Source organism: Hippocampus bargibanti, linkage group LG15 (assembly GCF_051943395.1).
Source record: "Hippocampus bargibanti isolate YZ-2025 linkage group LG15, ASM5194339v1, whole genome shotgun sequence".
NCBI classification, from domain to species: domain Eukaryota; kingdom Metazoa; phylum Chordata; class Actinopteri; order Syngnathiformes; family Syngnathidae; genus Hippocampus; species Hippocampus bargibanti.
The window spans coordinates 6,040,977-6,063,080 of NC_142748.1; the positions used below are offsets into that span (position 1 = coordinate 6,040,977).

Genomic DNA, 22,104 nt, shown 5'->3' on the forward strand with positions numbered 1-22,104 from the left:
CAGGCTCCGCGTCGTCCAATAAAATAGTTGCTTTCTTTTTATCCTGGCCAATCAGAATGTCAGAATTGTGATAACCCGGAAATAATACAAAAATATTTGGTTTCTCGTGGCGCGGTGCGGTGTGTGAACTATACTGCAGTTGAAACAGACAACGACAATAAACGTGCATGACTGCGTTTTGAGAAAGCTGCACGACAGGCAAAAATCGAATGGCGCCGGTACGACAACGAAATGCGAAAGGCTTGAATTCAACTGAGATCGGGAAGAAAATAAAAAGGTGAGTCAGTCATCAGATTTTGACTTGAATAAACGTTGAAACTGCTTTCCAAACGAGGTCTGAAACATAAACACGTAAGTTGATGGAGGTGGAACATATAATGCAATTTATACGGTTTGGATTCTATGATGTATTATTATTTTACTGAGAATACATGTCAAGAACTTTTGTTATTTATTATTTTATTTCTGACGCCCGCCCCTCTGTCTCTTCATCAGGGGCAATGCACTGCGTCAGGGGACAGCCTGGTGGCCTTCCAGAGGGTTAACCACTTTGTTCTTGGTTATCCTCTGCATGTGTGCATCAGCTACTTGGCTATATGTCACTTTGGATAGTGACATAACAGAAACATTGGTTAGTCAGCGTGAAAATGTATCTCCCGAGCCCAGAGTGTACTTCATTCAGTGCTCAGAAGACTATGAGAACTACAAACGCTACCCAGGTGACTCTGAATTTTGATTCAAAAAGTTCATTGCCAAGACAATATGTGTGACAGCACCATATCTGCGTGTTTTTGGACAACAGCCCAAGAATAAAATACATAAAAACGAAATCATTTTTGGGCATGCTGTTGAATCATATGTCCGCTAGAGGGCACCAGTTTACTTAAAATAAAAAACCCATTGACTTTACCACAGTATTGTTATCACCTTGGTTCGATACTCTATTCTCGAAGTGTGATTAACTACTGTTAAAAAAGCCACCAACTGTCTTTCACCTTGTTTAATTTTTCAGCTGTTTAATTTGGACACCTGCTATGGTGTTGTCATTGACCCCATTCCAAATTCAACCTTGAGAAGCCAACTATCAGTGATATCAACAATATATAAAATGCCTTTGCCATTTTCGATGAAGAAAACCTAGAGACAGATTTTTTTCACCCTCAAAACATCTCAAAGCTCCCCGTCACTCCGCTCATCAATTATTGTGGTGACAAATTGATAAGATGCAAATGTTTTCCACTTCCTCTCTGTGTTTTTCTCCATGATCAGGATGCACCCCTCAGAAGTGCGGGCGTGCTATCGCGGATGGTGTAGTGACCCCGGAGGAAGCTCAGGTTCTTAAGAGGTGAATACCGCCGAGAACAATCCTAACTTCTTTTTCTCAAGTTGTTTTTATTGTTCTTGCCGTTTCCTTTCACTACCTTGATGCGACAAGTAAATCACTTTGATGATTGTCTTTGACTCAGGCTTGCTGAGAGGGGACTTCAGCTGGCTGGATCAGAGGGAGGAGTGAGTATATTGCCCAATAAACCTCACACAAACTTTAACTTTTCCGCAGTCAGCATTCTGCTATTTTTTTATGTTTCTCTCATTGCTTGAATGATTTTTCTTGCAAGACGTTTTAAAATTGCACATAACCTGCTTGCTGAATACGAATTGGCCCAAGTGTGCCCATCACTGATATCTCTGTTGATATAGATATAAATTTGATCCTTGTTCCTAGCAACGGATAAGCCAATTTATCGACCCCGTGACATCCGGTGGAGAAAAAGCCTTTGCTGAAAGTATCCAATACTTACCGTTGTTGTGTTTTAACCTTGTAAGGTGTCCATCTTGGACCTGCACTCTGGAGCGTTGTCAATGGGGCCACAGTTTGTCAACATTTACAGGTATTAGCTAGCTAGCTAGCTTTCTATCTATTTGAGTTATTCCGGGTTGAGTGAACGCTGGCCCTTATAAATGAAATGTATTGTTATTATTATTATGATGATGAGGATGATGGCTGGATGATGATGGGTGGATGATGATTGATGGATGTATGATGATTGATGGATGGATGATGATGATGATGATGATGTGGATGTCTCCTGTAAGCTTTTGTCTCCAGGTCTTTCCGCACGTGGTTGACAGGAACTGCATTTTTCCATGTGGCACGAAATGATCCCGTTCATGTGATTTCTTCCTGGACTTGTGTGTGTGATTCCAGATATTTTGGGGAACAGATCCAAGACGTGTTCACGCAAGAGGATTTCCGACTTTACAGGTTCAACAACTAGCCGTCATTTAAAAAAAAAGTGGCTAATTTGTGTTAGCTGTAAAGTTGCAAAAACTAATTGTTGTCAGTTTGATGTATTTTTGGGGACTGTAAAATTCGGTTGAAATTACCAGTTATTACTTCTCCTTTAGCCTTACATGCTAAATTGTGCACACCAAGTTTTTCCCAAGCTGCCTTAACATATATCCTCTTCATTTTCCATCTTCAGAGATGTTCGCGAGCGAATCCAAACATTAATTGCCAAGACGTTTGGTTTGGACCAAACCCTGATGTATCTCACCAAGCCCACATTCTTCTCTAGAATCAACTCAACATTAGCCAAGACCCAACATGACGAGTACTGGCACCCACACATAGATAAGGTATTTCGTGATCGACCGATGTACAGTAAATGCCAACGACTTTGAAACGGGGCATTTAGACGTTCTTTGACTCGCAATGACACTTTTTGGAGACGTTGCCACCTCCCCCTGCTATAAATAAAATGGACTGTGCCCTGCTGAATTTTATTAGATTTTATGCTCTTTGCCTGATTCTAATTGATATAATTTTTTTTCATGAACTAATACCTTTGCAATTACTCCCGAAAGCTGCAGTGGCTCACTTACTTTCCATTTTGTAAAAAAAAACTAATAAAAAAAAGGATAATAATAATAATAATAATAAAGCCATATTTAATGTCAACAGTGTACCATATTGTGCATAACATATTTAGGCGGATTATGTTACAAAAAGTTACTTTTGAAAGCAAATTATATGTATCGGCATCACACATTATAATACTGTATGTCTGAAAAAAGTGAAAGAATGAGATGAGCGAGAATTGTATTAATGCTATATCTGCTATAATCTATTATTATTTTTAAACAAAATGGACACGTTTCATTTCACATTGTCGTTTAGCTTGTTCTCGTGTCCTATTGGTGTTATGCAGCCAGATATACATTTGCCATCTCATTTACTCCCGCTGGATGTCGGCGGCTGAAAGAATTGAACAGGGAATGATTTGTCTCCCGGCGCTGTGTCTCCGCAGACATTATGGGGTGGAGGGTGAGGTAAAATCTACTCCCCCTACCCCACCCTACCCTCATGAAAATGTTAATGGCCTTTGACATGTTGTGATAGCAAATTTCCTTCCCGTCAATCCTGCAGCAATTACTGTATCCCCAGCACAAATTGTATTTGGACAGAATTCAAAACTGCATTTGTTACATAGCAAGGAAAGATAAACAATAACATGAAACTCGATTAATCATGTCTGGCTCTAAATGGTGGTATTTTGCTACTAAGCGTTGAGATTGTGGAACTAATTTATTTTCACCCTCCTCCAGGTCACCTATGGCTCATTTGACTACACATCCTTGCTGTACCTTTCTGACTATGGCTCTGATTTCACTGGAGGAAGATTTGTCTTTATGGACCAAAATGGCAATCGGACAATAGAACCAAAAGCGGGTAAATATCATGTCTGCACTATGTTTTTTTTTTTTTTACTTATACAGAAAAAAATTGCATTGTGCTCTTCCTCACCAAAACCACAACTACTTCTTTGACTTTCTGAAGTCCACTGAAACATTTCGATAACATCTGAGTTAAAAAATAATCCTCCATTTCCACCCTCCTTGACAAGGTTTCCCTAAAATGTCACCTTGCCGTGAGTACAGCCCCATTAATTGTGCCAATAACTATGAGTTAATTTGAACCCAGTCTATTTATTTCTTCTTCCCTCCATTGTCATTTGAAAGCTTTACTGCTCATTCCTTTGGGAAGGATCGTGTATCTAAAGTTAGTTTTTTCTTCTTTTATTTGTATCAGGCAACACTTAAAACGTCACTGCTACCGGAGGAATAATCTCTTTCCCATTCCATCATTTGATCCCTTGAAGCGGTCTTCATTAGCTATAAAAACCAAACTGCGGTTCACCAGGTTTTACGTTTGAATCATTTGATTGAGTGTATAGAGTTGAAAAGGTACCCTTTATGCTTGGAAGATTAGAAACAGGAGCCGTGAGCATCTTTGGGCTGCAGGTCAAAAGTAAAGAGCGTCTTGAGTAAAGATGAGTGAAGCATGCAAGTGGTGCTTGACAAACGTACATTAAAGTTTTATTCACTGAAATTGTAATTTAAGACGGGGCAAGTTATTGTTCCTGCGTTGGAAAGGGTTACAAATTCCTAATTTTGAGTCTGGCAAATGTTTAATGGTCCTATGTCTGAAGTTCCTTCTTTTTTTATTGTTATTGGATTGGATTAGCCTTTATTAGACTTACAGTGGAACAATTTACATTTCACAGCATCAGAGTTATGGAAAGGAAGGAAGAACTTGAAAAACAAAATACAGGAGCTGCTGTAAAGGCAGCCACTCTCGCGGCGCCATCTTGAAATCAAAAGAACAAAAAAAAACCCAAGTTACAAAATAATATGACGACGCAAAAAAAAACAGTCATTCAATTTTAAGCAGTTTGTGCACCCTCTTTGTTACATGAATCAATTCAAGATGAAAAAGCAGAGGATCAAAGCGTCCTTTTCACCAGTAGATCAAGGATGTCATGCTAAAATGTGCACCTCTGCTACAAGCTAAATGTTGAAAGCAAACACAAAGCTGTAACATCCATTGATGAAAAGAGATTGTCTCACATCTCCTGTCCCACGTAAATCCGCATCAATTCCAAGCCGCGACCGTTCCACATTTTCTTCTCCAAATACAGTAAAGTCTCGTTATATCGATATCGGATATATCGATAGTCGCGGTTATATCGATACTATTTCTATGCACGCACGGAGAAAATTACATGCAAACAGGGTCGGATATATCGATAGTCCCGGTTATATCGATTTTTTTTCGGACTCCCTTGAATATCGATATAACGAGACTTTACTGTATTTCCCGGACCTCCTCGGTTTCAGAATATGCCCCCCTAACGTGTTGCAAAAATAACCCTTGAGCGATTCTTTGGAGAGAAAGGGAGACATTTTGTTGTACGTTCGAGAAACATTTTGTTGCTCTTTGTCACAATTGACGAGGTGAAGAATGATAATATGCCACTGTCGTAGCTTTGATCAATGTGTTGAGAACAATAATGAACAACTAAAACACACCAATTCCAAACCTTGATGTAGAAAATAAGACAGTTCAACACCCCCCCCCCCAAAAAAAAAAAAAAAAAATAAATAAAGATGACACCTGTCTCTATAAAAGTCCTCTTATCTACTTTTGAATTCTCAGCCGGGTTAAACAAATAATCCAGTGTCTGCTGTCTGTCACTTTTTATTTACAGACATCACAAAACACCTCGCACACATTTTTTTTCATCAGTAGCCTAGCTATTTTTATTTATTCATCTATCCCTTCAAAACACGACCTCACCTCATCGCCGACGCCAAGCAGCAACACGTCGCTTTGACTTAGCGGGAGGTTGATTTGGAACAGGTGATTAGCTTCCCTCTGAGAAAATCAACTTCTCTTTGCTATATGACTAAGATATCATCAAAACTGCAAGGCAACAATCAGACTTACTAATAATGACATGGAAGCCTCATGGGGGCGGGGAAAAAAGTGCTTTGTGTACCGGCTAAGTTTCGCAAATGGAAAAGAAATGATCTGAATCACTTCCGGGAAGGCGAGAATTATATAGGAGGACTTGGAAAGTGTACCATCATGCTTAGCCATTTTCGCCTTTACCGTTGCTCGGAACGATTGCATTGGTTGTTTACTGTTCGTACATAATCGCCGTCTGCAAAGTGAGACAAGAAAGGCACCAATCACGGCAAAATACCTTATCACTTGTTTAGCTCACTCAATTGGACTTCTCAGAGGTCAAAGTACGGCAAGTCCTTAGCTCTGTGTTATTTAATTCTTTTTTTTCTTCTTTTTTTTATATGTGATCGATGAAAAGGTTTCTTCAGCCGTCATCTGTACTTCTTTGAAGGTGTCGGATGTTTCGCTTCTCATCCGAGGAGCTTCATCAGCGATCTAAAATTTGCTGGTTGCTCTGGCCCTCTATATAATAATAATAATAATAATAATAATAATAATAATAATAATAATAATAATACATTGTATTTATAAGCGCCTTTCAAAACTCTCAAGGACACTTTACAGTCCCAGGATTTTTTTCTGCGGGTGAGCAGCGGCAGCCACACGCGCCAGCGTTCACTCAACCTGGAAGTAACAAAGTGAAACACAAAACAAAACAAAAAACTTAATAACAAATAATATGACAACACAAAGACACAGGGAGTTATTCATTCTTCAGCACTTTCTGTACCAGCTTTGTGACATGAAGCAGTTCTCGATGAAAGAGCTAGGAGTGGATCAAAGCGTCCTTTTCAGCAGTGGATCAGGGACGTCATGGTGGAATGTACGTCTACTACAACCTAAATGTCGAAAGCAAACACACAGCTGTAGCATCCATTATATATCCCTAATGTCCAGAGGTGACTGTGCCAGACCTCTGTTTTGATAGGTCCTTGCGCTGGACATTGGGGATATGCATATAGGGCCAGAGCTACCAGCAAATTCTAGTTTGCTGACAAAGCTCCTCGGATAAGAAGTGAAACGTCCGACATCTTCAAAGAAGTACAGATGACGGCTGAAGAAACCTTTTCATCGACGGACCACTGAGAGCTTACACGGTTTGATATGTTATATGCTTGAAAATGTCTCTGGTCATATTTTCTGTCCGACATCTCCGGTTAGAGATAATACCGCTAATCAATTATGTCTGATTCAAGGTGAAAGGCACACTGCGTCTTGCTTTTTATGTCGGTCTCCATCAAAATGATTGTGAATGGCTCAATTGATCCCATGTGAACTGATTGAAGGTCCTCTTTGTGAATCACTACACTTCCAATGGCCCCCAACTAATATACTTACACAAATATTGTGGGGACACTGAAGCAGCAAAGCCATTGAAGCCAAGCTAAGCCATTAAAAAAAAACTCCCTGAATTAATTTCTTCTTGCTGAGTCAACTTTACGGTTATGTGCAGGGGAACCAATTTTCCGGGTTGGGAAAGCATGGTTTGATTGGATAGATTGTAATCTCAAAAACACTGTATGGGGTCCTAATTTCACGGTGCACTAAAAAAAGCCTTACCTATCAAGGTTGCTAAAAGACGTTAGCATGTGACGTTACAATGATCCAAGTACTTCTGGATGGATTCTGCACTGCACCAGTTACGTGTTGATATGATCCCCCCCCCCCCTATTATGATTGTTCTCCATCGTCAGCGCTAATCTTCTAAGCGGCGTATGTATTTCCCAGTTGTTTGAGCTCATAGCGTGACTTTGAAAGTCGCACATTGTTTTTGTTCCCCCTCCAGATTATTCTATTGTGGTGCTAGTTGCAGCTAATTGATGCCTTGAAAATGCCTCCCTTTCATTAGCATGAAACTAATTGGTTTTCCGCAGGCATTAGGCAAAATAGATATTAATGTCACTGATTTTACACAACGCTTTTATTCAATTCTGAAAATGTTATCTTAACTCATTCACTGCTAGATGATGTGCAAAAATGGGTACACTTCAGTGTCAGGGTTTTTGTCATTGTCACTCGAATTCCAGGATCCACAGAATATTGAGTTTTAGGACTACATGAGCATTCTATGCAGCGTAAGAAACCTTAGACGCTCTTCTTTCATGAAAAAAAAGAGTTAATTCCTAAATTACATGGGTTATGGAGTTATGAGCTTGAAATGAGGGTGGCTGTCCGAAATACAATGCATATACAGTAAAGTCTTGTTATATCGATACCGGTTATATCGATAGTACTGCTTATTACGATACTATTTCTATGAACGCAAGGAGAAAATTTACATGCCGCAGGATCGGATATGTCGATAGTCCGGTTATATCGATATTTTTTCAGACTCCCGAGAATATTGATCGCCAGAGGTCTGGCCAGTGCTTTATCTGCACTCAAGCATGAAAAAAAAAACGGGAACAAATTCGAGAATGGCGCTTGACGTCATATTTTCAATTCCCGATTAAATTTGTGAATGGCGGTGAATGAGTTAACTACAAATAAAATGATGATGATTTTATAAGCCATTTCGCTCAGAGTGACTGTGCAAATGAAGTACACCGATCACTACAATTGCAGCAAACTGGTTTATTAGTTTAGATTCTCACAAACAAAACATTGGAATAGATAAATACATAAATAAATATATTAATAAATACATGAATAAATGAATGAATAAATGAATAAATAAATGAATAATTAAATACATAAATAAATACATAAATAAATAAATACAGTAAAGTCTCGTTATATCGATATCGGATATATCGATAGTCCCGGTTATATCGATACTATTTCTATGCACGCACGGAGAAAATTACATGCAAACAGGGTCGGTTATATCGATAGTCCCGGTTATATCGATATTTTTTCGGACTCCCTTGAATATCGACATAACGAGACTTTACTGTACATTACATTTCCTTCATTAACTATCAAAATGAAAAATATTTTTAACCCATTGTCCCCCCCTCACCCCTTTCTCCCACCCATCATTCTCCTTTTCCCCCAGGTCGAGTATCTTATTTCTCCTCCGGCTCTGAGAACCTCCACCGCGTGGAGAAGGTGACTTGGGGTACACGATATGCCATCACGGTGTCCTTCACGTGCGACCCGTCACAGGCCATCGCCGACCCCGCTTTGCCTTGAGGCAGCCATGGGCGATGGGGGTGAACATCACCATCATCCGTCTCAGTCAAGCCCTTGGAGAATGCAGAACGGTGGAGGTAAAGGATGAATGATAAGAGGACAGGATGAATTTGTTGCTGGGTACATTTAATCTTACTTTTAACAGGTTTTTTTGAGTGAAAAAAAAAAACATTCCATTTCCATCATCTCTACGGAGGTATTTAAATTCCTTTAAATTGACTTTTTTTTTAAATCGAATGATGTTTAGATTCTGCACACATTTTAATATCAGCATATCAGTCAAGGTGGACTTCATCAGAATGCCAATCAACCGCATGTGTGAGACCGTGTGTGTGTGTTTTTAATATTTAATGAAGAGCTGACAAGCAGCTATGACAAGCAACATGGGAAAACAGAACTCAGGAGAGGAACTGTCTTTACCCACGTTCGTGTCGATCAAAGATCCTTTATTGGCCCAGCTCATTGAACTGCATCCGCACCTCACCCTGGGATCAGTTGACTCATCACGATTCAAGCCACATACAGGGTGACCCAAAAAGATGCGTACCCATGAAAATTTCAATTGTGCCTTTGTTTAAAAAGCTATTTATTTCAAATTACAACCACACATTATTCAGTTTATGGAAGATCATTCACCAGAGTTTCAGCTATTTATGTCAATTTTTAGTCCATTTATGGCTTTCCCAAGATATGTTCCAAATGTCCATTTTGTTTTAAGCAAACCTGTACTCGTCTGACAAAGTTGTCAATCACTTTTACACACTCCTCTTTCGGGAGAAAACGTTGCTGCAGTGAGGGACTCAGCAGGACGCATCTTTTTGGGTCACCCTCCCGAAAGAGGAGTGTGTAAAAGTGATTGACAACTTTGTCAGATGAGTACAGGTTTGCTTGCAACGAAATTTGGAACACTTCTTGGGAAAGCCATAAATTGGCTAAAAATTTACAGAAATAGCTGAAAATTTAGTGGATGGTCTTCCATAAACTGAATAATGTGTGGTTGTAATTTGAAATAAATAGCTTTTCAATCAAAGCCACAATAGAAATTTTCATGGGTACACATCTTTTTGGGTCACCCTGTACATTCAAATTGTACCAATCGGATAAGCACTTGCCGTTTCATATTTAAAAATGTGACACATGAAGTACAGATTTGTATCCAACTCCGGAAAAAATGAAGATGCCACTGAACAAAGTTGAATGTTTTTGTTAAATCTACAATATTTTTTTCCATATCATTTTTTTTAGATTGTAATCGTTTGTTTTTTACTGTAAGAGATTTCATGACATGCCAGGACTGTTAAGATATTTCCGGATAAGAAGCGAACGCCAGTTTGCATTCATATCTGTAAATGGTGTTCTGAAGCTGTAATTGCACTGCAAATGATTTTTAATCAGTGTTTTGGAAACCATATGAAGCTAAGACGCCCCCCCCCCCCCCACACACACACATACATGTATACATTTTTAATAAATCCCCACTTTTTTCCCTGCACGATGCATTGTGGGTATTTTTATCCTGTGTGCATTTGTCTGAAAAAATGGAATTAGGCATCCCGTGCTTACTGCATTCACTGCTAGACGATGTGCAAAAATGTGTCCACTCCAGTGCCGGGGTTTTGGTCATTTTCACTCAAATTGCAGGACCCACAGACTATTGAGTTTTAGGACTACATAAACATTCAGTTCAGAGTAAAAAAACCTTAGACTTTCTTCTTTCATCAGAAAAAAACAGTTAATTGCTAAGCTATATGGGTCTGGAGTTATCTGAGCTTGAAATGGGGGTGGTTGTACAAAATACAATGCAATATTGCATTATATAGCATTTTAACAACAGCTGAAGCTGGAGCAAAGCGCTAACATGGACAAAAGGCAAATGCTGCCCCTTTGTGAGAGGGAAAAATATTGCCAGAGGTCTGACCAGCGCATTATCGTCCCCAAGCAAAAAAAACAAAACGCGAACAAATTCAGGAATGACAGTGAATGAGTTAAGGACTGCATGTTTTTTTTTTCTCATGTCTATTCGTTTGAAACAGTGAACGGCTCTCTGGTCCTCGTGACAATTACTCCTTTTCAAAGTGTACTCTGTACAGCATTTCCTCCCAAAAGAATTCCACAACGTTGCTTTAATTTGTATGCCGTGAGTGCTTATCTGTGCACTTGAAGGTCTTTGAAAATCCACATTTGAAGCCAATCATCTTTGAGATGCAGCAGGTGTCTCCCAACTCAAGATGTTCTGTTCTGTGAACCCATTCTGACTGCCTTAAAAAAAGTTGCAATGCCAAACCGCTTTTGCAGTGATATGAAATTGCAACGAGATGCTGCTTCCAGACTGTGAAGTAACAATAGTCACGAAAAAAAAAAGGATTTTGGGTTTTTTTTCTCCCATTTTTGTGCTCCTTTGGTTCACACAAAGCACTCAGCGATAGGTTGCAATGAATGAATTCATGAGTTTGTGGCACTTGACGTGTGTGTACTCGAAAAATATTCAAGTGTATGGCTTTTTAAAATGGCATTTATCTAACATTCGTAAACAAGAAACGGACGGTGAAGCAGGCGCGTTGTTGCCTTGGTAACTTCCAACATCCAATTGTATGAAAATAATGTACAAGTGTCGCCTGAACTTTTTCCTTCAACAAACCCTTGCAGAAATTCCTAAAGCCATATTACCAAGTTCATTAAGTGCGACTGTCTATTTTGTAATCAGGTTTAATGGGAAATTAGCATTTTCCTAATTATCAAATAAAAAAAACTCATTCACTGGCAGGTTATGTGCAAAAATGTGTCAACTCCAGTGCTAGGGTTTTCGTCATTGTCACTCCAATTCCAGGACCCACAGAATATTGAGTTTTAAGACTACATCAACATTCAATGTAGCGTAAGAAGCCTTAGACCACGTGTCAAACTCAAGGCCCGGGGCCAAATCTGACCCACCACATCATTTTATTCGGCCCTCTAAAGCAAATCAAACTTGCAAACTTCCATGATGCTTGCTAAAATCCGAACTGAATTTTAAAATAGTCTCATGTAAACCACAATATAAGTCATTATTTGACTACACATTTGAAAACTAGTTATTCATTAATTTGTTGTGCGCTCTATATGTAATATGTGGAGGGAATTAAACATTCGAATGGCTTCCCCAAATTCATTATGGCCCCCGAGAGTAAATTGTAACTATAATGTGGCCCGCGGCAAAAAATGACTTTGACACCCTTGCCTTAGACTCTCTTCTTTCATCAGAAAAAAAGAGTTAATTCCTAAATTATATGCATTTGGACTTATATGAGATTGAAATGAGGGTGGCTGTTCAAAATACAATGCAATATATACATATTGGTTTATACAGCGCTTTAGCTGAAGCTGGAACAAAGCGCTAACATGGAAAAAAGGGAAATGCTGCCCCCTTGTGTAATGGAAAAACATTGACAGAGGTCTGGCCATCGCTTTCTCGGCACTCAAGCAACAAATTTGCAGTGGGTTGCCACCTACCTCTTTTTGTGCTTCCTGAAAAGCCTCCATTTGACTTCCAAGCGGGCCCCCCCCCCTCGCCGTATCACTTGAACGTACCCATGACGAGGGTCTCCGACGTAAACTCGAACTGGTTGCTGGAAGACGCCGTCCTGCCGCATGAATACAAACTGGGCGGCCGGCGTTTAAACGATGACGTGTATCTGTAGAAGCTCCTGTTTCTTGTTATTCATTATGAAATACCAACAAGGATGAGACAGAGAAAAAACAGATGAACAAATTGGCTTTTATAGAATTGGAATTAATAAGTCTTGCCATACGTACTTGTGCCTGTTCTTCAGGTACTCCCTGTAGTTCTTGGTGAGGAGCGTGTAGAGGAACGGGTTAATGCAGCTGTTGCTATAGGTGAGACTGGCTACCAGGTAGTTGATGCAGGTGTGCGTCCTGGAGGCCAAGCTCAGCGGCTTGCTGTGGTACAGAGGCAGAAGCTGCCAGATCCAAAATGGCAGAAAACACGCCCAGAACACCAAAACGATCGTGAAGATCATCAGGAGAACTTTTTGTTTGGGTGAACGCTTCCCGCCTTTTCTGATAACCGAGTTACGTTGGGACTCCAAGTAGGTGCGCGCTAATTTGATATACAGGTAACCGATAATGAGACCCGGTGCCATGATGCTGGTACCAAAAAGAACCGTCACATAGACTTTATAGGCAAGGGGCGCCCACGTTGGCGCGCACATCCTCTTCACGCTGCCATCCGGCGATTTGGTGCTGGTTTGAGCCACCATGACCATCATGGGTACGGTGAGGAGCAAGGAGAGCAACCACACGCCCCACGCCAGAGCCTTTCGATAACTCTTAGAACGGCGCACCGTGTCCAGCGGTTTCGTGACGGCCAGGTAGCGCTCGGAACACATGACGGTGAGGGTGAAGATGCTGGCGTGCATGGTGAGGAGGTCGAGGCTGAGGAGGACGCGGCAGCCCACGTCGCCAAAGTACCAGTCCTTCAAGAAGTAAGTGGATACCACGAACGGGATCGTGGACAAGTAGAGCAGATCCGCCAGAGCCAAGTTGATGATGGAGATGTACATGGAAGTGGCAAAGCGGATGGAGTGACACATCACCACTAACGTGTACACGTTCCCGGACACCCCGACAACGTACACCACGGATAGGAGGGTCCCAAAAGTAGAAGTGATGACGAGTTCCTCGTCGGCTGTCGGCGGAGCTGTATTGAAAAAAGACTCATTAGTCATCCTTTCCTGCGTTGTTGTTTTGCCTTCATAAATAAACGCTCCTTTGGCGCGCGCCTCGTTATTGACCGCAGAAGTTTTCGGAAAGATGCTCCCGTTGACACAGAGCGTGTCGGCGATCAGCCTGCGAGATCGCGAGCAGCTTTGGCACACTGCAGTTTTGCTCTTGACGTCATCGCCGTGACACACATAACGGCGAACCGGACACATTTCTACACGCGTCGGCCAAAACATTAGGCACACAATCGAATAGAACCCAGCAAAAAATAAAACATACAACGAATAAAGCCATTTAACCTTTACAGTCAAGACTGATAATAAAAAAACGAATTATACGTTAAAATAATTGTAATTATTTACATATCCGGATAGGTATCGTTTGATATTTTTCACCACAAATGTAATTTGAAATACAATAAAATAAACAGAAAATCGTTTACAGCGTAAGTACAGTTGTTCAAGTCAGGATAGAGTTAAAAATACAATTGGAATTGGGGATTAAATTAAAAAAAAAAACAATTTCATGAGCGTGTGCAGACTTTTGACGGTGCATTCATGAACATCGCAATGTAGTATGTTCACACAAATATGTCAGAGTTGTGTGCTCCCAACGTTTCTCAAACCTATATAAACGAAGTAAAGCATATATTTATGCTTTTCGTATGATTAACTAATCACCAACTCGACGATTGTCTTGTGAGAAAGTAACTTTTGATAGAGGGAATAGTAAAATAACGACACTTTCGTGTTACGTAAATGCATCGTGATTTTGAACCCCTTTTTGTTTGACACATGGCACCATGCGGCTTCCATGCATGTCCCCCCAATCGAAAACATCGCTCTTCTACAATGCCAAAGAGTATTTGTTACTTTCCATGGCCAAAGTTGAGAGAACGAATCGTGATCTTGATGAAACTGAAGGCGATGCACCATAATCCATGTGCAACGGGTGAGTTTGAAATGCCCTCCTTGGAATTGTTTGTATTGAGCTAGTCATTGCAACCGCCATGTTTGTGAGGGCACATGCACCCAAAATCGAAAAATAACATTAATAGGACAGTAGAATGTTTTCACATTTCTTAAAAGCATTCAAGTGCAATAATGGATCTACGTTCATCTTAATTGTGCTTTTTTACACATTTTGAGCCACTGAAGACATTCCTACCGATCTGCTGTAAATCGTTGTAAAAATACAACATTTATCCATTGCAGATGCTCCAGCTCAGCAAAAAATAAAATAAAAATATCCATCCATGCATCATTATTGATCATTTTCCTGCCATGCATTAATAATGAATTTTCCTACATAGCACATAAACCTATTTCAAGATATTCATTTCCAGTATTGCTTTAACTGTTTAAAATATTTTTGTTTGTATTTACAATTTAGGATGATACCAAAAGGAAGCCAATGAGTCATTTTTACAAATTTCGGCTACATGCAATCATCAGCCTCCACCCCACTGGAATGATGGTAAGTTTGACATTGTATTTAAATCATATTTAATAATTTGGTGTGTTGCTCAAGTGTGAAACATTGTCACTTGGAAATATGACATGAATACAGAAATATTGCATACCTCCTGCCTTTATATACAATAGGGAGTCGAGTTCAAATGACCAAGACGTGTTATACTATTTTTGAAGAGATGCCCTGACACATGGGTGCTCTTTTACTCAGAAAACCTGCCAAATAAATGTATGCATGTGGGACTTAGAGTGTGCAGGTCTAGACAGTCAATAAAATATCGCACACATCATAGTATGCTTTAAAAGTTACGATTGTGTCTAATTCCTGGACGTTTGTCTGTAATATTTAGTCACATTGTTGAAAAAAATGTTCCCAGAGAGTTTAACAAGCATAGGCATGTAACTTTCTGGAACATTTTCAAACATCAGACCTCTAAATCTGGGTTCTTAACTTAAATTTGATGACATTGATGGCGGGAAAGGCTGACTTGCATTGATATGTGGACCATTCTTATTTTTATGATCCCGGGATAATGAATCGGCCATGGCGGTCATAGCTCTTTAATGAACTGTGAAGGGCGTTATGTGCTTTACGTACTTGTTCCTGCTGAAGTTTGCGATGAATTTGACTGGCAACAAGTTCAGGGTGTAAAACTTGCCTACTGCATGACGACAGCCGGGATAGGCCTCAGAACACCCCGCCACCCTAATGAGGACAAATGTTATGGTCGAGAATGGACGGGTTGATGGATGGAAGGAACCCAAATTCCCAACAGCGGCCGTGATGCAACAAGCTAATTAATTGCGGTGCCAACTCGAGGCGGACGTCACATCGATGGGCTCAACTGACATGTTTTATCATGGGGAAGGGTAGTAAAAATATTTTTGACGGATGATTATGGAGATATATTTCGCTGTCGTTGGTTCGAGGGCACAAATGACCTTGCTGCAGTGTTGAAAGTACTGGTTTGCGAATATGCGACCGTGGCCTTGTACTATGATATATTTTCTTGCTGCAGACCGTGAAGAAAAAAACAATCTTATTTTTTTCCTGCAATTCTATCAGAACCTTCTATACAACACGTTTGTATTGTTTGAGTTTATAAGGCAAAGGCGTTTGCTCACAAGGGAGTCTAATGAGACACAGCGATACAGAAAATGAATGACTGAAGTGTTGAGGTCTCACTTGTGTAGTTTCGAGTCCCAAGTCTCGGTTGAAAGGAGCCGCCGATTCATTTTGACACAAATATTATAAATGTTATTGTCACGGTAACTTGAGAAGTTATTACCACTGAGGGCGATGGGAATACATGGATCAATAGAGCAATAACTCTGTGTCAGCCCGCTTATATCGCAAGGAAAAGAACCCTGGTGTTTTTATGAGTTCTCTCATTGACAGTAAAGTAATAGTGTGCCTCGGTGTGCGATTTCAATGTCTGTTATTTTAGAGAGTGGACGCCAAGCTTTTCTTCACAGCAGATTCCGCCAACATCAACATTTGGAAAACGTTCAGAGATATTTCTTGTGCGTTAAATAGTAAGGAATGATGAATGGATGTTGTTTTTACCAACATATCGCAATGAAAATATGAGGTAAGAGCTATCAAAGTGTCCAGGAACCAAATCGATGGAGTGAAATAACTTAAATTACCTTTAAAAGCAGTATTAGTGACGACCGAAAAAAAAAAAAAAAAAAAAACACACACGCACAATACAAACACACAAATATATATATGTATATATCTGTGTGGGTATATATATACACGTATACATTTACCCATTATGCATTATTTATTTTTTATTTTCCTATTGAGGATTGATTGATTGATTCATTCATATATATAATCAATTTAGCCGTTATGCATCATTTATTTATTTTCCTATATACATATACAGTATATTAATTGATTGATTGATTTATTCATTTATTTATATATACACGTTTGATGTGCATTCACGGGCCGAAGAAAATGAGGTGACGGGCCAGTTTTAGCCCCCGGGCCTTGATTTTGACACCTGTGTTTTCAAATTTTCTGGTTGAGATTTCAGCAAAGAAATATTAAATAGATAGAAGTGGTACTGACAATACTGCGTGCATTGATCCCTAAAGCACGTTTGGGATTAAAAAAACATTTTTGTACTCTTTCTTCAGGTTCATTTGGAAGCTGTTACCTACATGGGGTTGAAAACTCTGACAGAGAAATGGTTTCTTTTGTAATCTGAATCCAGCCTTGCACTGCTACAGTATCTCAGGTCTGACTGTCGCGCACACTCACACACACACACATTTGACAAACATACATGGGCACACACGTGCGCCCATGCACAGCGGCCATGAAATTGAACTGAAATGAAACGAAGCGATGCCCGGTGAAGAGAAAAGTTCCCTTTTTTTTCAACAGACACAATCTACAGCAGTCATGTGTTGTGAAAGACATAATTTGAATTTATCATTGCATTTAACGCTCAATTTATTCAGTAAAACTCCAAATAGCATCATTTTGAGACCATGCAGTGTCTCAATCATTTCCTGTCCTGTTCATCCTGTTAAATTAATCCAATCAGTCATTTCAGAATAAAATACCGCCCGGCTAAAACAGCCATGCAGAAAAATGTAGTTTGCAGCCAAACGTAAAAATGTCCAGAGGCCCAATGTGGACATGTGCACAAAGGTACAAGGACACTGTCAAACAGTATATTGTATAGTATGTCGAACTATTGAAAACCTTGACGGGAGACATACAATAAAAGAACCTGTTAACTGGGAAAAAAAGACATTGAACTGACCTTGACACTCTGTTGTTGCTTCGGAGAACTGAGACGTCAGTTTTTTTTCATACTGCTCATGGCCGCGCGAGACCATGACCATATGCAATATTGATTGGTGTCTTTAAGTATATTTTCCCAGCACATATGAAAGGATTCATATAAAAGTTGTATGGTTAGGGATTTAGTTGTAAGTTGTTACTTTTTTATTTTTTTTTAATGTGTGGTTTAAATCGGTACCGTGGATTTCCAAGATACTCTGAGGAAACCATGGAGACTTTTACTCTGGTCGATGTGGGTTTTTTCTTTCATTGATTTTTTATTTTATTTTTATTTCCATGTACATAAAACTTTTTATTGCATTAAATAGTATGTAAAGTGATATAGACATAATATTTAAGCAAATATTTGATGATCAATGACTGTCTGTCTGACTGACTGACTGACTGAAACTCTTTCTCGCTCTCCATGCATCCATCCATGCACATTTGTATGGCCTCATCTCATATCAAGAGGCAAAAAAAGGAGAATGCCGCCCCCTCGTGGAAGGGAAAAACATTGCAAGAGGTCTGACTAGCGCTTTATTGGCACCCCCCGCAAGAAAAACCTCATCCTGAACAAATCTGGGAATGGCGCTTCACGTCATGCTTTTTAATTCCCGAATACATTTAGCAATGGCAGTGAATGAGTTATTATGAAACAAAATGCTCATCTCGCTATCTAGCTGGCTACATTGCTACATATCTATTTTCTAACTACCTATCTAGCTGGCTACCTTGCTACATATCTATTTGATATCTATTTGCTAACTAGCTATCTAGCTGGCCACCTAACTATCTGTCTATTTGCTATCTTTCTATCTAGCTAAGTATTAGTTATCTATTAGCCAGCTAGCTAACTTTCTATCTACTTTATTTGAGTTATTTCAGGTTGAGTGAACGCTGAAAAACTTATTCTGTGACTTTAAAATGACCTTGAGAGTTTTTAAAAGGCGCTTATAAATGAAATGCATTATTATTATTATTATTATTATTATTATTATAAGAGCATCATGGCAGTGTTTACTTACAGTCCATTGAGTGGCGCGCTCACACTCAAAGCATGACAATGACAAATAGCGGCTTCGACATGAAATGTTTTCACTTTTTTGGAGCAAATAACATGGACGCTACTATATCTGAGTGTCATCTTCCTTATCAGCTATTTATTGTCGATGTTGAGCGCTGTCAAATAAAACATTGTTTGTTTTAGAGGGCTTGTCTGTATGAAGCATTTTCCTGTGTGTGCGCGTGTACGATTCTGCCTTCTGGCAGGACTGTTGTACAAGACAATGCCATCTGGCTGTTAAAGTGAAGTAAACAACATAGCCAGGCACAGTTTGACCTCACCGCGAAGAAAGCAACAACAACAAAGAAATAGATCATACAACATTTTTTTGTGTGTTGTCTGGATAATTGCAAAATGAAGAACTGCTCACTGCTGGAGCAAAATTGTCAGCATTCGAAGAAAACGAAGGAGAGATGCAGGGTTAGCTGGTGGATATATGGCACGCGTCAAGTGGAACTAAAGTGATTATTGCAGTGTAAATCTTGGCGACACAAAGAGCTGAAGCAAACCCTGCTCATTCGCCTTTTATTTGTTCAAAGGAATAGTAAAGAAGGATATAAAGCTACCAAAAAAAACAGCACTAAGCTTCCTTTTCTATAATGCATGATGTCTATAATAACAGAGATTAAAAAAATAAATAAAAAATGTTTTAAGTGAGCTTCTTTTGCATTTGTAGCCTCATGGAAGAAATAATATGGCACAGGGTAATGATCATGCATTTTACTTGCCGCACAAAGCTTTTCATTTTCAATGACTTTCATTTGAAACTTGGGAAGAACTTTTATAAATGTTTTTACTCGACTTTTTTATCCATCCGACCTTTTTTTTTTTTTTTTTTTACATTGGCTTGCTGCAGGCAAAATATTGATTGTCTGTAAGGTATTTCCCAAAAGCTCAGACCGCCTTGAAGCTGTTTTTGATTCGGCCATGGAACCAACTGCGCTGGTACACATAAAGACAAAATTATTAGCATCGATCTGTCAAGGAAAGAAAATCATCACAATCAGGAAACTATCTTAAAAATGACAAAATGATCACAAAAATCTCATGAAAATGAGTCATTTTTGTTGTCCAACAGAAGCAATTTAACTCATTCACTGCCATTCACGAATTTATTCGGGAATTGAAAATATGACCTATAGCGCCATTCCTGAATTTGTTTGGGTTTTGTTTTTTCATGCCTGGGTGCTGATAAAGCGCTGGGCATGACCTCCGGATTTTTTTTTCTTTTCCACAAGAGGGCAGCAATCCCCTCTTTTCAAAAGTTAGCGCTTTGTTCCTGCTTCAGCTATTGTTAAAACGCAATATATGTATCTATGTATTGCATTGTATTTTGGACATCCACCTGCATGTCAAGCTCATATAACTCCAAACCCATATCATTTAGGAATTAACTCTTTTTTTCTGATGTATTTTGGACAGCTGCCCTCATTTCAAGCTCATATAACTCCCGACCCATATAATTAAGAATTAACTCTTTTTTCTGATATATTTTAGACAGATGTCCTCATTTCAAGCTCATATAACTCCAGGCCCATATAATTTAGGAATTAACTCTTTTTTTTCTCTGATGAAAGAAGAGAATTGACGGTTTCGCTGACTTGAATGTTTATATAGTCCTAAAACTCAATATTCTGTGGGTCCTGGAATTTGAGTGACAATGAAAAACACCCTGGTACTGGAGTGGACACATTTTTGCACATTGTCTGGCAGTGAATGAGTTAAATCAACAAAAAAAGTGGCAATAGCCAGAAATTCGCACCTGTGAGGACAACATGATCATACAAAATCACTCACTCACATATATTTTGATGGACAATGAATCAATGTTATTTTCAAAATAAAAGAGAAGCCACATTATTATTTTGAACTAAATTTACTGGGCGTTACTCGCAGAAGAGACTCAAATCTCATCATTTCTCATCATTGGCCAGTCCACTGTTACACATTTGAAAACTGTGTATTTTATTGACTCAGCTCGGTTTGACTCATTGGCTTTTTAATCCTCCTTGATTGCAGATTAGTCCTTGTCAAAGTAGATGTCAACAGTCATTTCTTCAAGTCCAAATCAGGCTTCAACCAATTACTGATCCAATCCCGTTGCTCTGACTGAACCAATAAGGACAATTAAAATGAAACGGTAGGGGAATGCGGCTGTGTTGCCTCCCATAACGGTTTAATTTCCAGTTTGGGTCTTTCAGCAAATTAACCTGTCAGATTTAAAACTGCTAAACAGCTTTAGTGGCAGGAGGAAGTGGGGGGATGTTTACAAAATGGAGGACGGAATAAGAGAAGTACAATCAAAGTAATTTAAACAAAATAAAAAGTAATGATCTTTTGGTATATTTGGAAGTCAATAAAAAAGGGAGAGGGGACGCGGGGGGATCAATACTATGTTCCAGAGTGTTGAGTGAGTTAGTTTCGTGGTCCTCAATCCTTTGGAGCTATGGAATAGTTTCACATAGTATGACAGTGACACGTTTCCGTTCTTACTCCATCACTGTCTTTAATGAATTCACCACTACTTTTTCCCTTTTCTTTGTCTGCAAACCCGGAATGTCATTATCGTGTAGGACAATCGTTTGCACTTTATACCCACGTACGCCAAGTAGCTACATGTTCATTACTATTTGATTGATTCAGTCAGTCTTGAGTAAATGTCATTATGGTGATCTATGGCTGGAAGCAGCCAATGAGGACAATTAGCATGTTAGATCCATCTTCTTTCCTCAAGCAAATGAACCTGTCAAATGTAAAAACTGTTAAAAAGGGATGTGTCACTGCCAAGTCCAGCTACATCTGAGTTGACCCTCCCCTTCAAAAAAAAAAGCAAATAGAAAATTCTATATATGTGTATAGATGTGTATTGTAATAATAATAATAAATAGCATTTATAAGTGCCTTTCAAAACTCTCAAGGACAGTTTACAGTCACAGGATATTTGTTCTGCAGGTGAGCAGCGGCAGCCAAACGTGCCAGTGTTCACTCAACCCGGAAGTAACATAAAGTATATGAGTGTATGTATGTATGTATGTATGTATGTATGTATGTATGTATGTGTGTATGCGTGCATGTGTGTACGTATGTATGTGTGTAT

The 22,104-nt window shown here is 39.3% G+C and overlaps 2 protein-coding genes and 1 long non-coding RNA gene across 7 annotated transcripts in view; 2 read left to right on the top strand and 1 right to left on the bottom strand.

Annotated features, from left to right (window-relative positions):
* The first annotated feature begins 97 nt into the window (after nucleotides 1-97).
* On the top strand, nucleotides 98-9,122 carry ogfod3 (2-oxoglutarate and iron dependent oxygenase domain containing 3). Its single transcript, XM_089015445.1, has 9 exons — nucleotides 98-277; nucleotides 496-719; nucleotides 1,270-1,345; nucleotides 1,467-1,509; nucleotides 1,825-1,889; nucleotides 2,207-2,263; nucleotides 2,484-2,637; nucleotides 3,607-3,730; nucleotides 8,808-9,122. The coding sequence occupies exons 1-9, from the start codon at nucleotides 210-212 to the stop codon at nucleotides 8,942-8,944; spliced, it is 948 nt and encodes a 315-aa protein (XP_088871571.1). The 5' UTR covers nucleotides 98-209; the 3' UTR covers nucleotides 8,945-9,122.
* Nucleotides 9,123-9,277: 155 nt separating this feature from the next.
* LOC148887276 (urotensin-2 receptor) lies at nucleotides 9,278-13,775 on the bottom strand. The gene is made up of 2 exons (XM_089015444.1): nucleotides 12,737-13,775; nucleotides 9,278-12,633 (listed from the first exon to the last, which is right to left on the bottom strand). Exons 1-2 carry the CDS (start codon nucleotides 13,666-13,668, stop codon nucleotides 12,498-12,500), a joined length of 1,068 nt encoding a protein of 355 aa, XP_088871570.1. The 5' UTR covers nucleotides 13,669-13,775; the 3' UTR covers nucleotides 9,278-12,497.
* Nucleotides 13,776-14,473: 698 nt separating this feature from the next.
* The window catches only part of LOC148887277 (uncharacterized), a 45,275-nt gene continuing 37,644 nt past the window's right edge, over nucleotides 14,474-22,104 (top strand). For all 5 annotated transcript variants that reach the window (XR_016117701.1, XR_016117703.1, XR_016117700.1 and 2 more), the window contains exons 1-3: nucleotides 14,474-14,614; nucleotides 15,056-15,139; nucleotides 17,287-17,387. This is a non-coding gene — a long non-coding RNA (uncharacterized LOC148887277). The remainder of the gene's footprint in view (nucleotides 14,615-15,055; nucleotides 15,140-17,286; nucleotides 17,388-22,104) is intronic.